At 42.9% G+C, this 21,700-nt stretch overlaps 1 protein-coding gene across 1 annotated transcript; it reads left to right on the top strand.

The window, feature by feature from the left end:
* The first annotated feature begins 4,586 nt into the window (after positions 1-4,586).
* Positions 4,587-19,596, top strand: nlk1 (nemo-like kinase, type 1). The gene is made up of 11 exons (XM_080724381.1): positions 4,587-6,008; positions 7,629-7,758; positions 7,865-7,920; positions 8,795-8,901; positions 10,245-10,330; positions 10,824-11,033; positions 13,050-13,151; positions 14,754-14,840; positions 16,982-17,180; positions 17,892-17,985; positions 19,465-19,596. Exons 1-11 carry the CDS (start codon positions 5,686-5,688, stop codon positions 19,511-19,513), a joined length of 1,443 nt encoding a protein of 480 aa, XP_080580507.1. The 5' UTR covers positions 4,587-5,685; the 3' UTR covers positions 19,514-19,596.
* Positions 19,597-21,700: the final 2,104 nt, after the last annotated feature.

The raw sequence follows: 21,700 nt of genomic DNA on the forward strand, positions 1-21,700 counted from the left end.
AATAGTTCATCCTTCACTCAATAGGGACAACTCCCGTCGCAAGTAGGTGATGCCATGTGTCCATTATTGCTTTAATACGGTGGCAAAGTGGTGCAGTCGGTAGCGTTGTCACCTCACTAGAAGCTAGAAGGTTCCGTGTTCGATTCCTGCTGCGAGTCGCTCTGTGGGGTTGGCGAAAGGGCCTTTCTGTGCTGAGTTTGCATGTTCTCCCCGTGTCCCCTAGGGTAGGTAGGTACCCTCACAAAAACATGCAGTAACCCTGGTCTCTATAATGCCTCCCCCTGGCCAGCCAGGGCGCCTGATGGAGGGGAAAGGAACTGATTGGAATAATGTGTTCCTTCCACGCGCTACGTCCTACCTGGGCAGATCCCCCATGTCAGGTGATAAGAAGCGGCTTGTTCACTCCTCATGCACTGAAGGAAGCATGAGCTCAGTTCGGGGCTCTTCCCAGGTTGTCAGAGAGAAGGTAGCGCCCAGGATTACAGCTTAGGCAATTGGCACTGGGTGAAAAATGGGTTACAAAATCGTGGGATAAAAAAGAAATATATATATACAGTATATATATATACAGTATATATATATATATATATATATATATATATATATATGTCATAGTATATTAGAGAAACAGCACATTCGAGACGCGGAGCACTCGTGGTGCGGCACGGGGCGGAGCAAGCGGTCGCCACAACAACGTACTCCAGGCGGTGCGCCGCTCTATTGTCCACGACACTGCGAGCGGCTACCGAAGCCCCCCTGTATCCACGAAGCCCAAACGAGTTACGAGGCCCCCCTGGGTCCACGAAGCCCCAAGCGGCGCGAAGGCCAGCGGACCTTGGTCCTGCTCTTCGCCCCCGAGCGCCGCAGGCGCGAGTGGCCGCGAAGAGCGGGCCAGGGCCGCGCGGCCGGCGGAGCGCCGCGCGAGTTACGAAGCCGTGGTGAATGCAATCGTTATATTTATGGCCTGGGCAAGCGCACGTTAAACGCCCTGTCCAAGTGACTACAATGGAGCTAATGGCTAGGCTAGGCTAGGCTAGGCTAGGCTAGGCTAGTAAATAAAGAGTAAACACTTCCGGTCTGCGGCGAGTTCAAAGCGTGACGTAACTCTCTTATATACACTCTGGTGAATGGCAGAGCAGTGGCTGACGTCGCCATCTGGTGGTGATTAGTGTGTGGTGAACGTCAAAACGAGTGCTCCTTGACAACTTTTACTGGTTTCTTGAACATACTGTAACATATATATATATTGCTTTGATGCTCATGTTAACTGTAGGAAGTATTATGTTTTTGTTTTGTTTTTGCACATGCATTTGATACATTCCATAGGGCTGGTCCACACATGGACAAATGACATCATTAACCTGCGACGCGATTGGTCACTATTGGTTGAAAGACATACTTGATAAAATATTTAAGTTTCTTTTTTCTTTCTTTCTTTTTTTTTTAGTTACAGTACATAGGGCAATAATAATGTATTAAGGCATATAAGGCTTATGAGCCAGGGATCCTTTTAAGAACACATACAGAACATATGTATTATTTCCCATGGAGAGATTTTCAGATACTGTATCACAAAATATGAGTCAAAGCCAAGGGGGGGGAACAGGGGCGTCACAAGGGTTAGGAAAGTGGGACTGAGTTACTGGGGCCCAATGTGGTGGAGGGGCCTTCATTATTTCATACTTTAGCTATTGAAAAGCTCTACAAGCTCACAGCGCGGCACCGAGTGCCGCGCTGCGAGCTTGTAGATCTGCTATTTTTGAAAAGTCGTGAAAATGTGTGCAAATCTTTGAATATATGTATTTTTTAAGCGAACATTTGTAACTCAAATTTTGCTTCTGGGGGGTCCCTGGAACTAAATATTTTGAGATGGGGTTCCGTTAGAAACATAGGTTTAAAAAAAAAAAAAACTCAGAAGGATTTGAAATATTCAAAGATTTTCATGACTTTTCAAAAATAGCAGATCTACAAGCTCGCAGCGCGGCACTCGGTGCCGCGCTGTGAGCTTGCATATCTGCTATTTTTCAATAGTTAAAGCACAGGGCCCCCCAGTGAATCCTTGTATACCCAGGGCCCAGAATTTGGTGCGACACCTCTGGGGGGGAAGAGACTGTAGGGGAACTGTGGCTTGTGACCTTAAATGAGCAAAAGTTATGTGTATTTTTATTCATGTGGATTTGCTGTTTCAATTTGCCATGATAGTTATTAAAAAAAATACAATTACGAGTAGTTTGGTTTATAGCTTCTGTTTTGTTTTTATTTTATATTAATTACACCGCTTATATCGATTTCTTAAAGCAATTGCTGTTTTGTAGATAATTATTTCATGTTATATCAATGTTTGGTTTTTGGTGGGAAATCTACACAAAAGAAAAAACATAATATACTCTAATGATAACATGGCTATCTCAGTTTATCTCCCAGGATGTTTTTGAAATGGTTTCCTAGTTTGCCTTTTGTCAGATGAGACTATGTCCAGAGCAGGGAACCATGGAATGACATGGGACAAACCAACTATTGAAGATTGCCCATTAATATGTACATACATTTTTTTTATAGAACTGATAAAAGATGAAAGAATTGTTTGTTTGTGTATATTCCCCATGGACATTGAATGTGCATAACCTCTTTGCTTCATAATGATCTTTGTTCTTAATCTGGATGCTGATTTGTAATTCTTGAAAAGTTTAAATTGCCATGTAATGTGTAGCTATGTTGGTGACACAATTTCTGTGGCTGTGCATATTGACTGTATGTGATGATGCATAGTGCATAGCGCCTCGTTACTACTGTATTAAAAGGCAGTGAATGCATGTGTGGATTTAACAAGGACTGATTTTTGTACCATTCTCTGAGTCATTGCATAGAAGATATGATGCATGCCAGGGATGTGCAGACTTAGAGGCAGGGGCTGACATTTTTAAAAGGGCCTTTTGGTGGAAATATTGAAAATAGCAGACCTACAAGGAGGAGAAATAGCCTGGAGGATGGCTATTTTCAGTGTGTGTTACCACTGAACTGAGCATAGTCAAGTGAATACAGGAGATGAGGTCTAAGGGCATGGATTATACACAAAGAGGGCAATTCTTTCAACATAAGATGCAGCATTCAAGTTCAGGAGGGTTTGGACGAGGCAATTCTTTTGAATGCTGCCTTCAGTTATGGCATGGGAAGAGGGCATTTGCATTTCTTTCACCGCAGTGAAAACTGCATTCATGGTCTGGAGAGGGCACTTACTTTAGTTTTTACAGGATAAAAATGGCTCTCAGAGTTATGTTATGTTCATTGAAATGACGTTTGAGAACCACTGGCCTGTGTTTAATAATGGCATTTTTTTATAATAATGGACCCATCCAAGGGAAGCATCCATCCATCCATCCAACCATCCCCCACTCGGCTCTCCTCAACTCCTCCTACTGAAGCAGCAACAGGTACTGCTACTATAGTCAGGGGATATTAATAAAACCTGGGAATAAATTCCTTACCAAACAATTTCTTCACCAATGTGTTCGTAAAGGTGTCTAGTTGTAACATATCTTCTAACAAAGATTGAAATTCAACATCCCTAGGAGAATCTTTGACACGAAAAGTAGACCTTTTAGTAGACCTTGCACCAGTGAACTGTACCATCATGAAACTGTACCTTTTTCTATGCAAACTTCTAATAAAGTCTTCAATCAATCAAAAAAAACATTCCTTGGGTTAAAAACAGCCCCAAAAAAACGATGGTTTACTGATGAGTCATCACTTTTCACAATTGTATGGGGTCCATTTTTGGTCCCAAGGAATGTTTTTCGTGCAAAACAAATGCTTGCAATGGATTCAGAATAATTAAAAACACCTAGTTAGACCCCTCACATGCTACTTAAAGCATATTTTGTGGGAGTCATTTTTTCCCTTATAGTATAGTGTATAGTAAGTGATGAGACCCAGAATTACCCTAACTCTCAAAGATTCTCCTAGGGATGTTGAATTTCAATCTTTGTTAGATATGTTACTAGACACCTTTACGAACACATTGGTGAAGAAATTGTTTGGTAAGGAATTTATTCCCAGCTTTGACATTGCTGCAGACCTGAGCCCACCTCCAATGGAGCTTTGACAGGTATTCTGATAACTATACTAGCTGCTAGTCCTGCAGACTAGACTACTAGTAGGCGAGGTTAGACTACTACTGCTTCCCAAATATTCCCTAGGGACTCACTCAAACAAGCTTGAAAATTATTATATTGTATTTATGGAATTATTTGTGTTTGTTTGTTTGTTTGTTTGTTTAAATGTATTTCCTAAAAATAAAATGATATATTTTAAAATGTTTAAAATATATATACTATTATTATAATCCAGAAAAGGCATTTTTCCCCACATAAATCCAAAAACAAATTATTTTCTTCATTCATTTCATGAAGAAATAAAATATAACTCTTTTTTTTTTTAATTAAAAGGGCCCATAAAAAAATCTGCCCGCGACCCACAAATGGGCCCCGACCCACTGTTTGGGAAACCGAACTCAGAGTGAAGCTACAGCCACCAACACTGTGTACACTGACTGACTGTACCACATTACATTACATAGAGTTACAGCTTTAACACAGCGCGCAACAAAAAGAAAGAACCCCCAAAGAAGACAGGACAGCGGGGCCTCCACTGGGACACTTTACACGACTCTCCGGGGCGAAGAGACCGTGTATTTGCGGGACATAAAAGTGCAGTGGACGGGTACGACACAATGGCCAGGCAGCTACAGGCTAGCAGCGAGCAACCACGGAGCTAACAGAGAGCGCTAGTTGGGTCCTTCTTCATTAAACCGTGCTAGCCTTGAAGCTAAAGAAGCTAGCCGTTTAGCTGTTGCTGCAGGAGCTCCGCGGCGACGGACTAATAAGACTACAACACAACAACACGAAGCTTCCACTTCTTTTTAGGTTGTTTTTTGTTGTTTTTTCGCCGTAGCTCGCCTCCTCCTCGCTTCGGCACCGTGCCATGTCAACCCCGGCCTTTTCTTCCCCGAGCCTAACGCCTGTTCTCCGGGGGAATATCTAGGTCACAGTACCAGCGGCATTAGAGCTAACCGTTAGCCGCTATATGTGGGTCAGCTGAGGCTGGTCGTTCGTTTGTTGGCCGTTAGCCTGAGGGAACAGCTGGTTAGCATGGGAGCTAACGTCTAAAGCGAACGACACTTTTTTTGTTGTTTATTTACGCCGACTCGCAGCGGTGATTGCCCAACTTTTGTTCGAGACTGTGTGTTTTTGCTACTAAATGTCAGCGCAGGGGGGATGGATTGGATGGTTCATTCTGTTCATCAACAACAGTCTGGAAGTGACTCACTGAAGTGAACTGCTATTAAAGATCCCCCGGTTCTTGGAGCAAGTCTGCCCGGTTCCTCCTCCTAATAAGACCCGGGCCAAAGGGGTATCTTTGAGTAACTACTAGTGGACTGGATGATGTGCTTGGTGGTTGGAGCTCAGATCATCTGTGGATCGCAGCTCTCCTCCTCCTCCTCCTCCGTCGGGTTGTTGTTTACACCGGGTGGATGTCGCCACACTTCCAGGCATGCATGCACGCACAGCATCGTATCTGATCACCATCAGAGAAATGCATCCCATTCGCGATTAAACGAGTAGCTCGGCGTGGCTGACGGACGGAGAGGTTTTATTTATTTTTGACTTTTTGTTTTAAAAAAGTAGAATGGCGTTCCACGGTGGCGGTGCGGGCCGACAGGCGGTGTGCGGCAGCTTGTTCCCCGGCGGCTCCGCTGAGCTGGGGGGCCACAAGTATTTCTGTGTCAACACGAACTCTGGAACGCCTTCCACGGGCCTCAGTGCGACACCGTGTCTGACCGGACCCACGGCCCCGGCGGGGACGCCTCGCCACCCGACCGCTCTCGGGGGCAGCGCCGGCGGCGGGGCTGCGGTGCCCCAGCCGTACAGCAACCCGGCCAGCGAGGTGCCGAGCCCGGCCGAGATGGAGCCCGATCGACCCATCGGCTACGGCGCGTTTGGTGTCGTGTGGTAAGTGCGATCAGTGTTGCAAAAAGTACTCACACATTTTACTTAATTAAAAGTATCAGTACTGGAATAAAGATATACTCTTTTACAAGTGAAAGTCCGGAATTCACAATGTACTTGAGTAAAAGTATGAACGTGTTGGCATCAAAATGTACTTAAAGTACCAAAAGTGAAGATCGCTTCTAGATAAAATAGGGCTAAAGTTGTTTATGCATGTTTTTATAATATTATAAAATGTATAATGTATACCTGCAAAGTAACTAGTAACTAAAGTTTTACAATTATTGTAGTGGATTAAAAGTACAATTTTGGGATCCAAGTTCTAATGGAGTAGAAGTAAAAGTTTTGAAATTGGAAGTACTCAAGTAAAGTACAAATACCTAAAAATGAGATCAAGCATAATATTTTGGTGTCCAGAATCCAATGACCCAATTTGTTATAATTGGATGTAGCTTTGGATCAAGACGGTCTTATAAAAAAATGTTGACCCATGTGGTGATTGATTGATTGATTGATTGATTGATTGAATACTTTTAAAAAGTACAGAGGTAGACTTCTACAACAATGCATAAAGGATAACACGTAAAGCCAATTAATCAAGAACTGTATGTTAGCATTTTAGACAAGTAGTGTTGCCTGAATCTCATAAACAACATTTCCCATGGCCTAGCAGGGATTGGCTCTTGAGTGAGCTTTGGACATTTTCTATCTTATATGTGGGTAACCCGGGTTTGAATCCTGGGTAGCTCATAAAAGCTATTATCAAGTCCCTCCTGTGGTTATGCCCCTCTTCGCACCCATTGGTTTTGGTTTCTTCTTGATTGGACAACAATTATTTCTCTCCATCCACTACCATTGAAATAACATGTTTTTCAGTTGCTTCATATTGATATTCTGTGTATTCAATTCTCATTTTAAACTTGAGGTCAGTAAAAAGGAAGATCTCAGGTGTATTATTGTGACACTTGGCATAATATTATGTTTTTAGCAAATTCAACCATAAAAGGCGGAGAACATTGCAGAAAGAGCCCACTGGTTGGTCAGTCAGGGACCAACCAGAATGCTGACTAAAGGGACTCTGAGGATTTTACTTTGTAGTAGAATCTGCACCCCTATATCCATTAGAGTAAAACCTCTCTAATGCACAGCCTAGGGATGGGACGATAAGCGATATTATCGTTTATTGTGATTAAAAACAATCTAGATAATCGTATTGTGGAGATTTAATTTATCGTGATATCGTCCTCCGTCATGCACTGGGAACAATTCACCTTTGATTTGCCGAGCTGCATATCCGGTACTACTTAAAACCCTCTATAATTTGTAAAAGGTACTTTTATAATATATGTACTTGATACAGACTTGATACAAGCTCACAACGTGTCATGTTGCGATGCGTTGTGAGCTCGTTGATCTGCTATTTTTTGGCAAATGTTCCGCCTCAGGATAATGGGTTTTGATTATCGCGATAATATCGTAAATCACGATTTGTTTTGTCACAATAATCGTGATATGACGTTTTCGTATCGTCCCGTCCCTAGCACAGACACAGCTAACTGCTCTCCTTGAACGCGAAGCTGTTTGATAATGCTGTGTTTTGACCCGTTCTCAAATGTCCCACAGGTCAGTTACAGACCCCAGAGATGGCCGCAAAGTGGCCCTGAAGAAGATGCCCAATGTCTTCCAGAACCTGGTCTCCTGCAAAAGGGTCTTCAGGGAACTGAGGATGCTGTGCTTCTTCAAACACGACAATGTAATATCCCACAACACAGTAGGAAGTAGGAGCTGGGGGGAGTTGCATTAGATGAAACATAGGGTTTAGTTGGCATAATTGGTGATTGTTCTTTATATCTTTTCAGGTGCTGTCAGCCTTGGACATTTTGCAGCCTCCACAGATTGATTGCTTCGAGGAGATGTATCCTATAAATATGCACATGAACACACACACACACACACACACACACACACACACACACACACACACACACACACACTCTCTCTTTAGTGAAGATTGTGCTGTGTGTTACTTTGACATGTTATCCACAGACTGAGCATGGTACTTGTTTGTCCATTAGGACTGTTTTGCATTTACCACCAGAACCCTTTAATGCAGAACATGGCAGATCTACAAGCTCACACCATGTTGTGAGCTTGTAGATGAGTTATTTTTTGCCATGCGACACTCTCATACAACAAAAGTATAAGTCAGACTTTAGGCTCACCTTAGATTCCTCACTCACTCACGCCTCGTCCCAGTTTCGTTTCATTAATTTCCCCTGTCATGTCCTTTTTATCACCTTAGTTTAATTTAGCTGCTTGTCGCTAGTCTATATTCAGTACATCACTGCGGTCTGAGACTGGCCACTGAATATGAGATTGACCCGACACTTCTGTTGTGTCAAATACAATTGTAATGTTACTTAAGTTCATAGCTTAATTTATCATTGTGTTGCAGTTATGCTGTTTTTGGTAAAGCCCTACATTATGATTGATGTTCAAATTGATTTGTGCTACGTGCGTGGCACTTGAGTCTTTTTTTCTTTTCTTTTAAGATGACTATTGATTGTTTTTTTAAATCATGAAATATTTAGAATAGAGCTGACAGACTCTAGAATCCATAGACTCAGTAGTCAGTCCTCAGTGGGGGGAAATAGTTGTCAAGCTGTCATTTATTTATTCATCAATGAAGTGGAAAAAATCTATTTAGTTTGATTAGGAATCTTATCGTAGTCTGGAGATGAATCCATCGGCGTGTCAGAGATTTGTCCTTGACCGTTGAAACCCCACAGCTACGTGATTACAGAGCTGATGCAGAGTGACCTGCACAAGGTGATCGTGTCTCCACAGCCTCTCACCACCGATCACATCAAGGTCTTCCTCTATCAGATCCTTCGAGGTGAGTGGCCAAGTGTAGTGACCCAGAGTCAAAACACTTGGGTAGGGATGGGACAATATGAACATTTCATATCACGATTATTGTGACAAAAGAAATCGTGATTTATGATATTTTGGCGATAATCAAAATCCATTATCCTGAGGCAGAATATTTGCCAAAAGCTCACACTGCGTTGCGTCAAGTATGTATTTTACCAGTTATAGAGGTTTTAAGTCATACAGCATATGCAGCTCAAATAAAAGGCGAATTGATCCCAGTGCATGAAGCAGGACGATATCACGATAAATTACATATCCACGATACGATTATCGTGAGTGTTTTTTATCATGATAAACAATACTGTTTATCGTCCCATCCGTACTTTTGTATCACTATGCAGTGCACCTCCCAAATCATTGCTGCATCATGATGATAATAAATCAAAGAGCATACAAAACAGATGTGTGATAAAAGTGCAGAGAATAACAAATGTCAACATCCAAATTATGGGAAGCTTTTAAGACTTAGAATTAAGCAATAACGTGAGATAAGGAAACCAAATGATTGCACACGTTGTCTCATTTGAGATGAATTATCTCTGGTTGTGAAAGAAAGTATTTAGTGGATTATGTTGCAGACGCAAAACAAACCTGTTCTGTGTCGGCAAGAAACAGCTGGCTGCCTTCTGGAGAAGCACTCCTTGTTCCTAAATATTGAAATTAAGGCATGGCTTATGACAAGACTTAAATTTCATGGTGGTTTTTCTATGATCCCAACTGAGGAATTCTCATGGTCGCTGTGCTATTCCAATAATGTGTGCATGTAGGGGTGGGCGATATGGAAAAATACAATATCATGATATTTTCCCAAGCTGTATCACGATACACGATTTTATCACGATTCTTTTTCGCGTTGGTTTTTATGGTTATTTTTCAAGTTACTTGACAAAATATAGACTCTCTAGGTTCCTTTTGGGAGGTCTACATGAACTTTACAAGTATGTAACTGACAGTATACAAATGAAATCAAATGGACCCTTACGGGTCCATTTGGTTTCATTTGTATACTGTCAGAGTGGAAACCTTGATATTTTAAAGTTTGAGAACTACTGATTTAGACCAAAATGCAGGTTTAAATTGAATTCTGCAACGAATCTCTGTATTAACGCTTAAACAGGATTTTTTACAAGGCTCCCTCAATTGTATCACAATATATACGATATCTCTGAAAAGGCATATCGTGGAGACATTGTATCGTCTCAAGGATAATTATCACCCTATCGCCTAGCCCTATGTGCATGATGTGAATGTGATGTGGTGAGATTAGATACACATTTATATAATTTAATTTACTTTCTGGATCAGGCTTGAAGTACCTTCATTCTGCTGGGATCCTGCACAGGGACATCAAACCTGGAAACCTGTTGGTCAACAGCAACTGCCTGCTCAAGGTAACCGTTGTTCTTGCGTGTATATTTGTTTCATATTTTGGATCCCTAAGTTAGTAGAAGTCATTCGGTAAAGTCCTCATGATTTATAGCAGTGGTTCTTAATGTGTGCTCAAAGACAATTCATTTTAGGTTTCGCCCTCCGGTGTTGCGCCCTGAAAATAGCCGATCTACAACCTCCCAAAGTTGTGAGCTTGTAGATCGACTATTTTCAGCATACAACCAAGCATTACGACGCCATCGCCATCAAGGCCCGCCAAAATATGTTTTTGTTGACAAAATAAATTGTACACTTAGTCGACCAAAACATTCCAGATGAATGGTTATGACTAAAACTAAGTAAAATGTTATCCAAAAGACTATCACTGAATCAAAAAACTGCTGTCAAAATGAACACTGGTATCAAATGGGGTCCGTGGCCACCATGCTCTGTAGGCTACCAGAGACATCTTAACCCTCCTAAGTGTTGTTAACGTCTGTCTTGCTGTGTGAGCAGATCTGTGACTTTGGGCTGGCCCGTGTGGAGGAGCCCGACCCGTCGCGGCACATGACCCAGGAGGTGGTGACGCAGTACTACCGCGCCCCCGAGGTGCTGATGGGCAGCCGACATTACGGGTCCGCCATCGACGTGTGGTCGGTGGGCTGCATTTTCGCTGAGTTGCTTGGCCGGCGGATACTCTTCCAGGCCCAGAGCCCCATCCAGCAGGTAAGGGGGCCAAAGGGGACAGAGACGGCATGTGGTGTGAAGCCTGATTTATTACCGAAAATGGCCAATCTACAAGCTCACAACGTGTCCCCTGAGCTTGTAGATGGACATGATACTCATAAAGCAGGGGTCTTCAACGTTTTCAGGCCAAGTCCCCTTAATTGAGAGAGAGATGAAGCAGGGACCCCCACAACCTTTTTTTCATAGATTCCATATAGTGTCATCGCTTGACAGCACAATCGTCAGTGTGTTTTGGATTAATGTCAATTTGTGTTTTCGGATATTTAACCACTTGAACCGTCAATACTTATAAACCTGACCTTTCACTCTACTTTGTCTGCTCTTTTCCCCCTCTACACCAAAGCTCTTTGCTGAAAATAGCCGATCTACCATCTTGTGAGCTTGTAGATCTGCTATTTCTTTGCCTAAAGTTCTCCCAATATGGACACTAGGATTCAAATGGTTAATATAAAAAAGGAGAAAAAGTCTATCACACAAAGATTTGGAGGACCCCCTGTAGTAACTCTGAGGACCCCCTAGGGGTCCCGGACCCCCTGTTGAAGACCCCTGTCATAAAGTACTTAAGGATCCTCTAGTGTTGCCAATGCATAGTTTAGTCTGTCATCAGATGCCAATTCTTAGCCTTGCTTGTGGTGGCACTCTGAGGATGGCAATGACAGTTGGTCAGTCCGTCTGTCTGCCCGTCCATCCATCCAACACAAACAAGATATAATTGCTGAGGAATTCTCAGTGCGCCTTCATGCTCCCTGGAGGGTATTGATTTGTATTGATGTTGGTAACCTCACGACCTTTCCTTTAGTGCCACCCTTAGGGGAAAAAATGTCTTATTTCCACACAAGATATCTTGACTAACCCTAAGGCACTGGCTGCCATGAACATGCTGAACCACATTATTGCTCCAAAGAGGATGAAACCTCGCTGATTTTGGTGACCCCATGTGCTCTCCTTTAACCCATTTAGGGCTAGAATTATTGAATGCTTTAACCAGTGAAAAATAGATAGCAGATATACAAGCTCACAGCGCGCGAGCGTGGCACCGAGTGCCGCGCTGCGAGCTTGTAGATCTGCTATTTTTGAAAAAGTTGTGAAAATGTGTGCAAATCTTTGAATATATATGCATTTTCAAAGCGAACGCTTTTAACTCAAATTTTGCTTCTGGGTGGTCCCTGGAACTAAATATTTGGAGATGGGGGTGGCCAAATAAATATCGTTTTGAGCACCACTGACGTAGTAGTTCTCTCAAGAACAGACTAACTGAGCTCCAGTTAAGTGAAAAGGACCTTTTCTTTGACGATGGCTGGCCAGATTGCTGACATAGAAACATAGGTTTTTCAAAAAAACCTTAGAAGGATTCAAAAGACACTTATAGAATCGGGTCCAAATTCGAATTTTTATAATTAAAAAAAATAGCAGAGCTCTGCCGCGCTGTGAGCTTGTATATCTGCTATTTTTCAATAGCTAAAGCATAAAATAATGATACACAATAATGTGTACCCGTTCTAAATGGGCTAATGTCACCCTTACTGCAGATCTACACACAGGCACAGTTGTGCCAGATCAGCAATGCGCCATGGCAGAATTTATTTAGCAATCTGCAAAATTGATTTTCATGGTCATAACTAAAGTTGTCAGTGAGGTTTCTCAAAATCTAGAGAGTGGCTGCCAGTTCCTATTACACAAGCTTACCAGTGTGCATCCCCGTGTACTGTATGGACTGTATTGTTGTTGAATTGTATTGAGATTATGCACCCAATAATTGAGAATCATATGTGTAGTGGCTTTGACAAATCCAATCTTCAATCTAAAACACAAAAGTAATTGAAAACCTTAATATACCGGTATATACAGTATTTTTGAGAGGGAAGTCGACCTTTGTATGGCACTATTATAGTATTAATATTATGTGTGTAAATGTGTCCACCAGAGCGTGCTAAAGCAGCTTGACACTGTTGGCGGCTTTTCATTTGGATGTTGTTGTCCTCCCTGCTGTTGTAGTTGGACCTGATCACAGACCTGCTGGGCACCCCTCCTCTCTCCGCCATGGCCTCAGCCTGTGAGGGGGCCAGGGCCCACATCCTAAGGGGACCTCACAAACCGGTAGGTCCTGCAAACAATGTTTTCATCCACTTTAAAGGACAACTTTGTTTTTTTTTTAATTAGAGCAATCTTTATTTCAGTGGGTGGGGGCATGTGTACAAGTGGCTAAATATGTATTTAGCCACTTGTGCGATTTCTTTATCACTATTTGCGGTAACACTACTAGCCCCCTTAAGTCTGGTCGCCTTGAGTCACATCTGCCCATGAAAGATTGCGGTGCATCTTGGTAATGAGCTTATTGTGTCTAAAAATACATATTTAGCCACTTGTACGCATGCTCCCACCCAATGAAATCAAAATAACTAAAATCGCTAAAATAATAGAAAGCAGTAGATGAAAACATTTTAACACTCATCTTTTCTTTTCTCTAATTACAATCTTTTCTTTTCTCTAATTACAATCTAAAATATGAACCCTTGTTGTAAAAAACAAAGCTGTGGTGTCTCTATTTTGGGTATGTCAAAAAAGAAAAACGATCTACAAGCTTGTGGATTTGTTTAGAAATTTGGGCTTAACTGTTCTGCTGCCGTTGACAGTCCTCACCGTCATTGAAAGGGTTAATACCATGGCGCCGTTGACGGTGAGGACTGTGAATCTTACTGTATATACAGTAAAGATATGATTACTTACTGTACGTCGCTCCGGTCCCGCCCGCATCGGTAATGTCGGCGATTTGTTTACAACGCACGTTGGGCGTGCACGCGAAGTGAAGCTCCTCAATGTTAAGTCAATGGAGAGGCCCATAAAGAAACTTCATTTAAACAAAATAGCCATTTTGAGACATTTTGCAGCAGATCTAAATGTAAACAAGGCACAAGGCAGGGCGCAGCCATCTTCCTCTTCTTGTCCCAGACTGTCATGTGACTAGATGACGTAATCGTTGCCGTCAAGTGATAATCCAAAAAAACAAAAACAACCCCCTTCCAGCCCTTCAAAATAATAGCGGCGGCCTATGGAGGAAACTGCGTGGTTCCGAGGCACCAAGCAACCTTCAGATTAAGAGGCACTAGTTGTGTTAAAGGGCTAGGAGTAGGACACTTTGGTTAAGGTTTGGGTTGTGTAGTTGCCTTGCCATGATGTAACGGCAAAGGTGGGCAAGAAATAAATGGCTGTGATTAATAGATTAATAATAATAATACATTTTATTTATAAGGTGCCTTTCAAGACACTCGGGGTCGCTAAACAACAATTTAAAACAACAATTTAAAAACAACAGTTGATACAACATTACAATTAAAAGCAGAAGCAGCACAGTTTGCAGCAGAGCAACAGAATTCCATAAGGTCAGGCATATGCCTGCCTAATGGATAAATAGCTTGCCATTCAACATATACTGTACATGAAATGCATAAATGAACAAAATGTCAAAAATCTAAATCAAATCTGTGACCTCAAAATGGAAACTATGTCAAATTGCCATCAAGAGTTTGAATGATGTGAAGAGAAGGGTACTTTAGTTTACAACAGCCTGAGATTCCTATCCTGCTAAAGCCAGGAGGTAGGTTTAGAATTGGCAAATTGCTTTTCGAACCGTGACCTTAAAAGTTACTGATTGCGGAAAACAATCAATTGACGTTCTTTTTCTCTTTGTCTTCCTCCCAGCCGTCGCTGTCGGTGCTCTACATGCTCTCTGACGGTGCCACACACGAGGCCGTTCACTTGCTGTGTCGCATGCTGGTCTTTGACCCGGTGAGTGCTCACAGAACTAACCGTTTGGTACATTGTTGCTGCTCGATGCTGGGAAGAGTTCCAGCACTGACTGTGTAACCACTTAACTCATTTAGGCCTAGAATTATTGAATGCTTTAACCAGTACAACCAGTATAACCACTACAAGCTTGTAGATCTGCTATTTTTTTTAAAGTCGTGAAAGCGAACGTTTGTAACTCAAATTTCGCTTCTGGGGCGTCCCTGGAACTAGATATTTTGAGATGGGGGTCCGTGGCCAAATAAATATCAGTTTGGGGGTCCTTCACATGAAAAGGTTTGAGAACCTCTGACATAGTAGTCTCTCAAGAACAGACCTAACTGACCTCCAGTTAAGTGAAAAGGACCTTTTCTTTGACGATGGCTGGCCAGATTGCTGACATAGAAACATAGGTTTTTCAAAAAACCTTAGAAGGATTCAAAAGGCACTTATAGAATCGGGTCAAAATTCTAATTTTCACGATTTTTCAAAAATAGCAGATCTACAAGCTCGCAGCCGCGCTGTGAGCTTGTATATCTGCTGTTTTTCAATAGTTAAAGCATAAAATAATGATACACAATAATGTGTACCTGTTCTAAATGGGTTTTAAAGCACTATATCGTCTCAGTAGCAGATCTACAAGCTTGACCGGATCACAAAATAAAAAGGTAGAATATGGAGATAAGAGGTTTCAACGACATTCTCCTACTTAACGATGGCAACAGTAGCTGAGTGGATGGAGGGAGAGGCCACTTGGGAATCAGAAGGTCACTGGTTCGCCTAGCCTATTGTTAATGTGTCCTTGAGCAAGACACTTAGCCCCTATCTGCTCCCTTGGCACTGTATTATTAGCATCCACTACTCATCCTCATTAGTGAGGATGGGGAAAATGCAGAGCACATTTCACGTACGTACTGTATGTGCATTATGAATGTAACTAGCAGATCTGTAAAAGTGTATTCTCAAACAGAAATGTCGGATCCCTTTCACATTATGTTTGGACGAATACTAGAAATGCTTCTATACAAAATGTACTTTCTCTAACTTGTCCGCCTCCCATCAGGCGACGTCTCATGAAGTACGAGAAAGCTGGCAGCAGCATACCGTCACTGTCGGGCAGAAACCTTGTATCTCCAAGTTTCAAATGTGTGCGTTTTGTCATGAAGCAAAGCCCTGCTTCATCATACAAGACTGTCGCACAAGACTAGTGAAAACAGCAGATCTACGCGAGGCGTTGTGTGCTTGTAGATCGGCTGCTCTCACTAGGTTAGATCATTTTTAAAATGATAAATGCAAAACGAACGGTTTTGGAGATACAGGGTTTCCACCCGACAACGACGATACACAACATTCAAATGAAACAATATGAGTTTCCTTTGTGCAGTCTTTTAGACATGTTTAGGTTTCCACCCGACAGAGACAATTTGCTGCACAGGACACAGACAATCTATTGCTGCTTCCGATTTGTTTTACAAATTGGCCATTATGACTTTGATTTATTTTAGGCTCAAGTGCTTGGTTGTGTGGAAATGGTGACCTTAGTGTCATATGTAGGGCTTAGAACAGTGGTTCTCAAAGCTGATAGTGTACAAATGGAACCAAATGAACCCTAACGGGTTCATTTGGTTCCATTTGTACACTGTCATAGTTGAGGGGAGACATTGAAATGTGAAAGTTTGAGAAACACTGGCTTGGAAAGCAGACCACACACAACATGCATAGAGATGATATGTATCTGTTCAAGGTGCTGCTGGCAGCCAGCAAAAAAGCAATCACAAGATTTATTATAAAAGTGACCCTCCAACTTGTGAGCAGTGGCTGTGCATTGTGGTGGAAATATATATGATGGAGAGATTTATCCACAAACTCAGGTTGCAAGAAGAGCTGTTCCTGGAGAAATGGGAAACATTTACTGTGTATAACACCCAACAGGATGAAACCACCGATAACGAACTTTGAAATGGACTGAAATTAGACATTTAAAATGATACAACAATGTATCTATCACACAAAGATTGTACTGTGACGCTTGTGATAATCTGCAAATAAAAATTAAGTTTAAAAAAAGAAAGAAAGCAGACCACACACACAGTGCTTTTGCGGCAGACCTGTTGTGACCCTCTTTGTTCTGGCGGTGCCCACAGGCCAAGCGGATCTCTGGCAGCGATGCCCTCTCTCACCCCTACCTGGACGAGGGGCGCCTGCGCTACCACACCTGCATGTGCCAGTGCTGCTACTCGGTGCCCAGCGGGCGCGTGTACACGCGGGACTTCGAGCCTCCGGCCGAGCGGCCGTTCAGCCACAGCTACGAGAACAGCCTGCTGTCCGTGTGGCAGGGCAAAGGTAGGAGAGACACATGCAATAAGTCTGATGGGATTTATCCAAGCCCCCAGAACGGCTTGTAAATATTGAAGCAGCCGCCCTACTGGCCAAAGCTGGAATTTCAGGCGGGGGTCTACAATAGGGTTCAATGGACGTCGACGTCGTTCGTGACGTCATTCGTGACGTTTGGCTCCACTGCGTAGTGGAGCCATTCCCCAGAATGCACCTGGATTAGCTACATGCTAGCACGTAGCCGTTGCTTCAAAACGCCACTGAGCACTTGCATTGAAATGATAGTGGGGGCGGGGCTCGTCCGCTCTCTATTTTATATATACTCTATGGATTTATCCCATTAAGACTTGAAGGAAAAGTAACTCTGCTGCCCAAGATGACCTGTTTGCTATACATACAAAAACATAATATAATAAGTTAAAAAATAACGACCTGAAGGAGAAGAAAAAGTCTTCTAAATTCTAATGGTTTTCTGGAAAACGTATGTTTTTTTTTATCTGTGGTGCTCAAACATTTTCATGTCAATTATATGTAAAATTGACCGCGGACCCCCCATCTCAAAATGTGTTGTTCCAGGGGAACATTACTTCTAGTTACCGCCCAACACTGTCTAGGACACAGGAGACAGATTTGTTATGGTATCTATTGTTTGACGTCATTTATGTTCTGGGCTTTAACAAGACTGCGAGGTAACTTTGTACCTTTCCATGCTTTCATCAGAGCTGATCCATCGCTTCATCACGGAGCACCAGCAGGGCAAACGAGTGCCGCTCTGCATCAACCCTCAGAGCGCTGCCTTCAAGACCTTCATCAGGTGAGGGGACAGACTTGGTCTCAGCTGCCACAAATGAGCAGTGGTGGGGAAAAAGTACTCTTGTTTATTTTTCCTTAGGTAAAAGTATCGATACTGCAATGTAAAAACACTCGGTTAAAAGTCCGGTAATCAGGGGCGCCTGGTGGCCTAGTGGACCAGGCGCATACCATACAGTATAGGCATTGCCATTTTGGCATCAATGCCTGTCGGCGTCGTCGGTTCAATTCCCGATCCGGGCGACCTTTGCCGCATGTCACTCCCTGTCTCCCCCATTTCCTGTCAGTCTACTGTCCTATCCAATAAAGGCAAAAAGCCCAAGAACAAATCTTTAAAAAAGTCCGGTAATCAAAATTACAAAAGTATAAAAGTACTAATTATTCAGATTGTCCGATAAAAAATTTATTAAAAAGTTGAATATGTATTAAAAAGAAATGTTTAGAAAATAGCCCATCTACAGCTGATCTACAAGCTCACCACACATTGTGAGCTTGTAGATCAGCTATTTTCAAGCAGACCGCCATTTCTGACGTGTGACACCTTCATAGGGCTAATTGTAGAATAAGCACTCGTGTGCTGCTGTGTGTGAGCTCCAATAAGAGTCTCCACTAGGGCATTCACGAATAGTGATTTTTAGTATTCGAATTATTCAACCTCGAAGTATTCGAATAGTCAAATATTCTACAGGAAATATATATATATATATCTTTTTTTGCATCCAATAAAAACGAGCAATGCTCGGTCTAGTAGTGACAGCTGCATTAGCTGGCTCTTCCTACATTGTGACAGCGAGTTTGCTGCTTGGCCGCCGTTCTTCCCACTGGTAATTATGTCCGGGAGAGGAAACGTGATGCATGACATCAGTATAGATAGAGCATTAACCAATTCATCCACCCGGTTCATTGACCACTCATTCTTATGACTTCCTATCTAGCCAAGCTGTATAAACCATTTAAAGAGAGCGAAGAAAAAAAAACGTTGAATAGTGACTTTGATATTCGGATATTCCGTGAATGCCCTAGTCTCCACCTGCCCAAAACCCATCGTGTAAATCTCGCTTTTGCGAACGCCCATCATCATATCAGATCTACTATTTTCACAATATTTATCTGCAGAACCAAGTCACATTAAATGTAATACCTACAATTCCAACAGCTTGTCAGGGTGGGGGTCACCAGTTCATATATGTTTATTTTGGGGGTCACAGCCTAAAAAGGTTTGAGAACCCCTGGTATAGAGCATTAACAAATTCATCCACCAGGGGCATTAACAACTCATTCTTATGACTTCCTATCTAGCCAAGCTTTATAAACTATATATTTTTTAAAGAGAAAACAAAACAAAACAAAAAAAAAAAGCGAATATTCGACTTTGGTGAACAACGTTGAATAGTGACTTTGATATTTGAATATTCTGTGAATGCCCTAGTCTCCAACCACCCAAAACCCATCAGCTCTCCCTCCTCCACCCTCCTCTCCGCAGGTCCACGGCGTGGCATTCCTCCAAGGTGTCCAGGAAGGAGGAGAGATGAAGGAACATACTGTGTTGGGTGTCCAGAGGAGCAACGGCAGGTTTCACAAAGGATTTATTGGCCACAGAAACGCTCCAGAGGAAGTACATTTTTTTTGGGGGGGGGGGGTCTTTTGCAACATTGGGAGGGGGGTGGGGGGTGGGGTTCAGGTGATGGAGGAGAGACATTGTACAAGCTGGCCCATAGTGGAATTCTGCTTACCCTTCTGTGCTCCTCCTCCTCTCTTAGAAAGTTAGGGAAGTTGTTTTTTTCTTTTGAACGAGAAGTGAGATCTACAAAAGACAAGCCGCCCCACCCCCAACAATCCAAGTATGAAAACTATGGGTTACAGCCGATGCCATAGTTGTTTCTGGTGCTGAACAACAACAACAATGCTGCTGAAGCTCTGGAGGTTGGATAAGGAAGAGAAATTGCGCAAAGCCAGGAACATCCCTGAAACCAGTGCTAGACTGGTTTCACATTTCACACTTTGTTGATATTGGCGACGTTAAAGGAACTTTTAATTGTTTTAAGTAGAATAATGTTTGCCTAGTTGATTTTTGAAGTCATTCCAGCCATGTGCAATATGGTTTAAAAAATATAAACACACAAAAGGTTATCCACATACTGGAGTAGGTTCTCCCAGAAAACCCACCATAGAAGTCGACACTTTTTCCAGTGCGCTCGCAAACCAAATCTTCCCAACAGCAACCGGATGCATGTCAGATCACCGCATCGCCTGCTCTCACTCCCCATCTCACCGGAGTCCCCATCCGGGGCAATGTTATCTCCTCTGGATTATTTTCTTCTTCCCGCTGCTGATGCCCGCTGATTAGTCACCGCTGTATGTATATGCAGCACCGATCGCGGCGGCGCACATCACGCATGTGACACTGTGTTTCCTCCAGCTCGGCCTTCCCTGCCGGATGCCCCGTCTGAAGTGTCCAACGGGCACGGCGATGCAATAGACCCAAGATGTAGCTGTTTCTACCGCGGGGGCGCCGAGTCCCTGGGTGAAAGCAGAGCATCCATCCCTCACTTTGTCCCCTCAGCATAACCCGAGTCGCAGCGACCAGGTCCGGTTAACCGTAAAATCCCTGATTTACACATGGTCGCGCGGTACGTTGTGTGCCGAAAATGGAGCAGAGACTAGCTGTTTCCGCTGCGCGACACTGGCACGCGACTTAAGTATTGTCCGGGCATAATTCCGACTTTTCCTCCTCAAAACATCAAAGACCATGTATGTACAGTCTGGGAATGTATTGCGGAAGTGGGTGAAGGTTTGACAGGGATGCACTGACACCAGTACACAGCATGGGGAGAGGAAGCACTAAGCAGGGAAAATATACATCCTTGTCCCCTGCTTGTTGAGTTCCATCCAAGCCAAGTATTTGTTTAGATCATGACATCCATTTTTAACGGTGTGGCTCTGCAGGAGTCGAGCCGTCTTATCAGTGGGGCGTTCGGTCTGTCCTGTGGCCCACTGCCAGTAGGCCACAGGACTGTACCTCCACTCACACGTTTTATACTTTTTAAATGATTAACGATTAATTTATTGAATTAATAATTTCAATGGGGCTCTGCAAGGCTCTGATCGGACTGAACATTTGTATTAGCCATATGTCATAGATATGTCTCAGACGACATGGATGACTGACGTTACAGGTTCGCCACATGAAGTCAGAGAGAGCTACTGACACTGCTCCACACTGCATTTTGGTTGTAGTTCATGGAACCGGATATCATCAAATCAGCTAAATCTGACCCAACAAGCACACATTAGTTGTTGAAATAAGTCAAGTGTTGAAACTGTGGTGATGTCTGAACTGAAGGAAATGGATTGATCACTTGGGGCAGTATGGACAGCGTAGCATTGGTGTCAGTTCATCCCTAATATTGAGCCAACATGGCTTTGTGTTGCAGTGTTCCAGCCACTAAGTAGAGAAGGCTCAGGTTAACACTTACCGCTTTGCTCTTTTCACCCTCTTAACACAAACACCCCCACACTCCCCGCAAACATATTAGTCCATCTTTTGTACTACATTGTTCTGACCAATCTCAACCAATGGGGGGAAAAAAAAGAAGTCGGCCTCCGACCATGAAGGTTGTGAACAAGGATTATTATTAGATACAAGGCGGGGCATTGCGCATACCATGGTTTTCCTATTTTATTTCCTAATTTATTGACTGTTTGTGGAAATGTGTGTG

This window comes from Nannobrachium achirus, assembly GCF_963921795.1.
Source record: "Nannobrachium achirus genome assembly, chromosome: 4".
In the NCBI taxonomy this organism is placed as follows: domain Eukaryota; kingdom Metazoa; phylum Chordata; class Actinopteri; order Myctophiformes; family Myctophidae; genus Nannobrachium; species Nannobrachium achirus.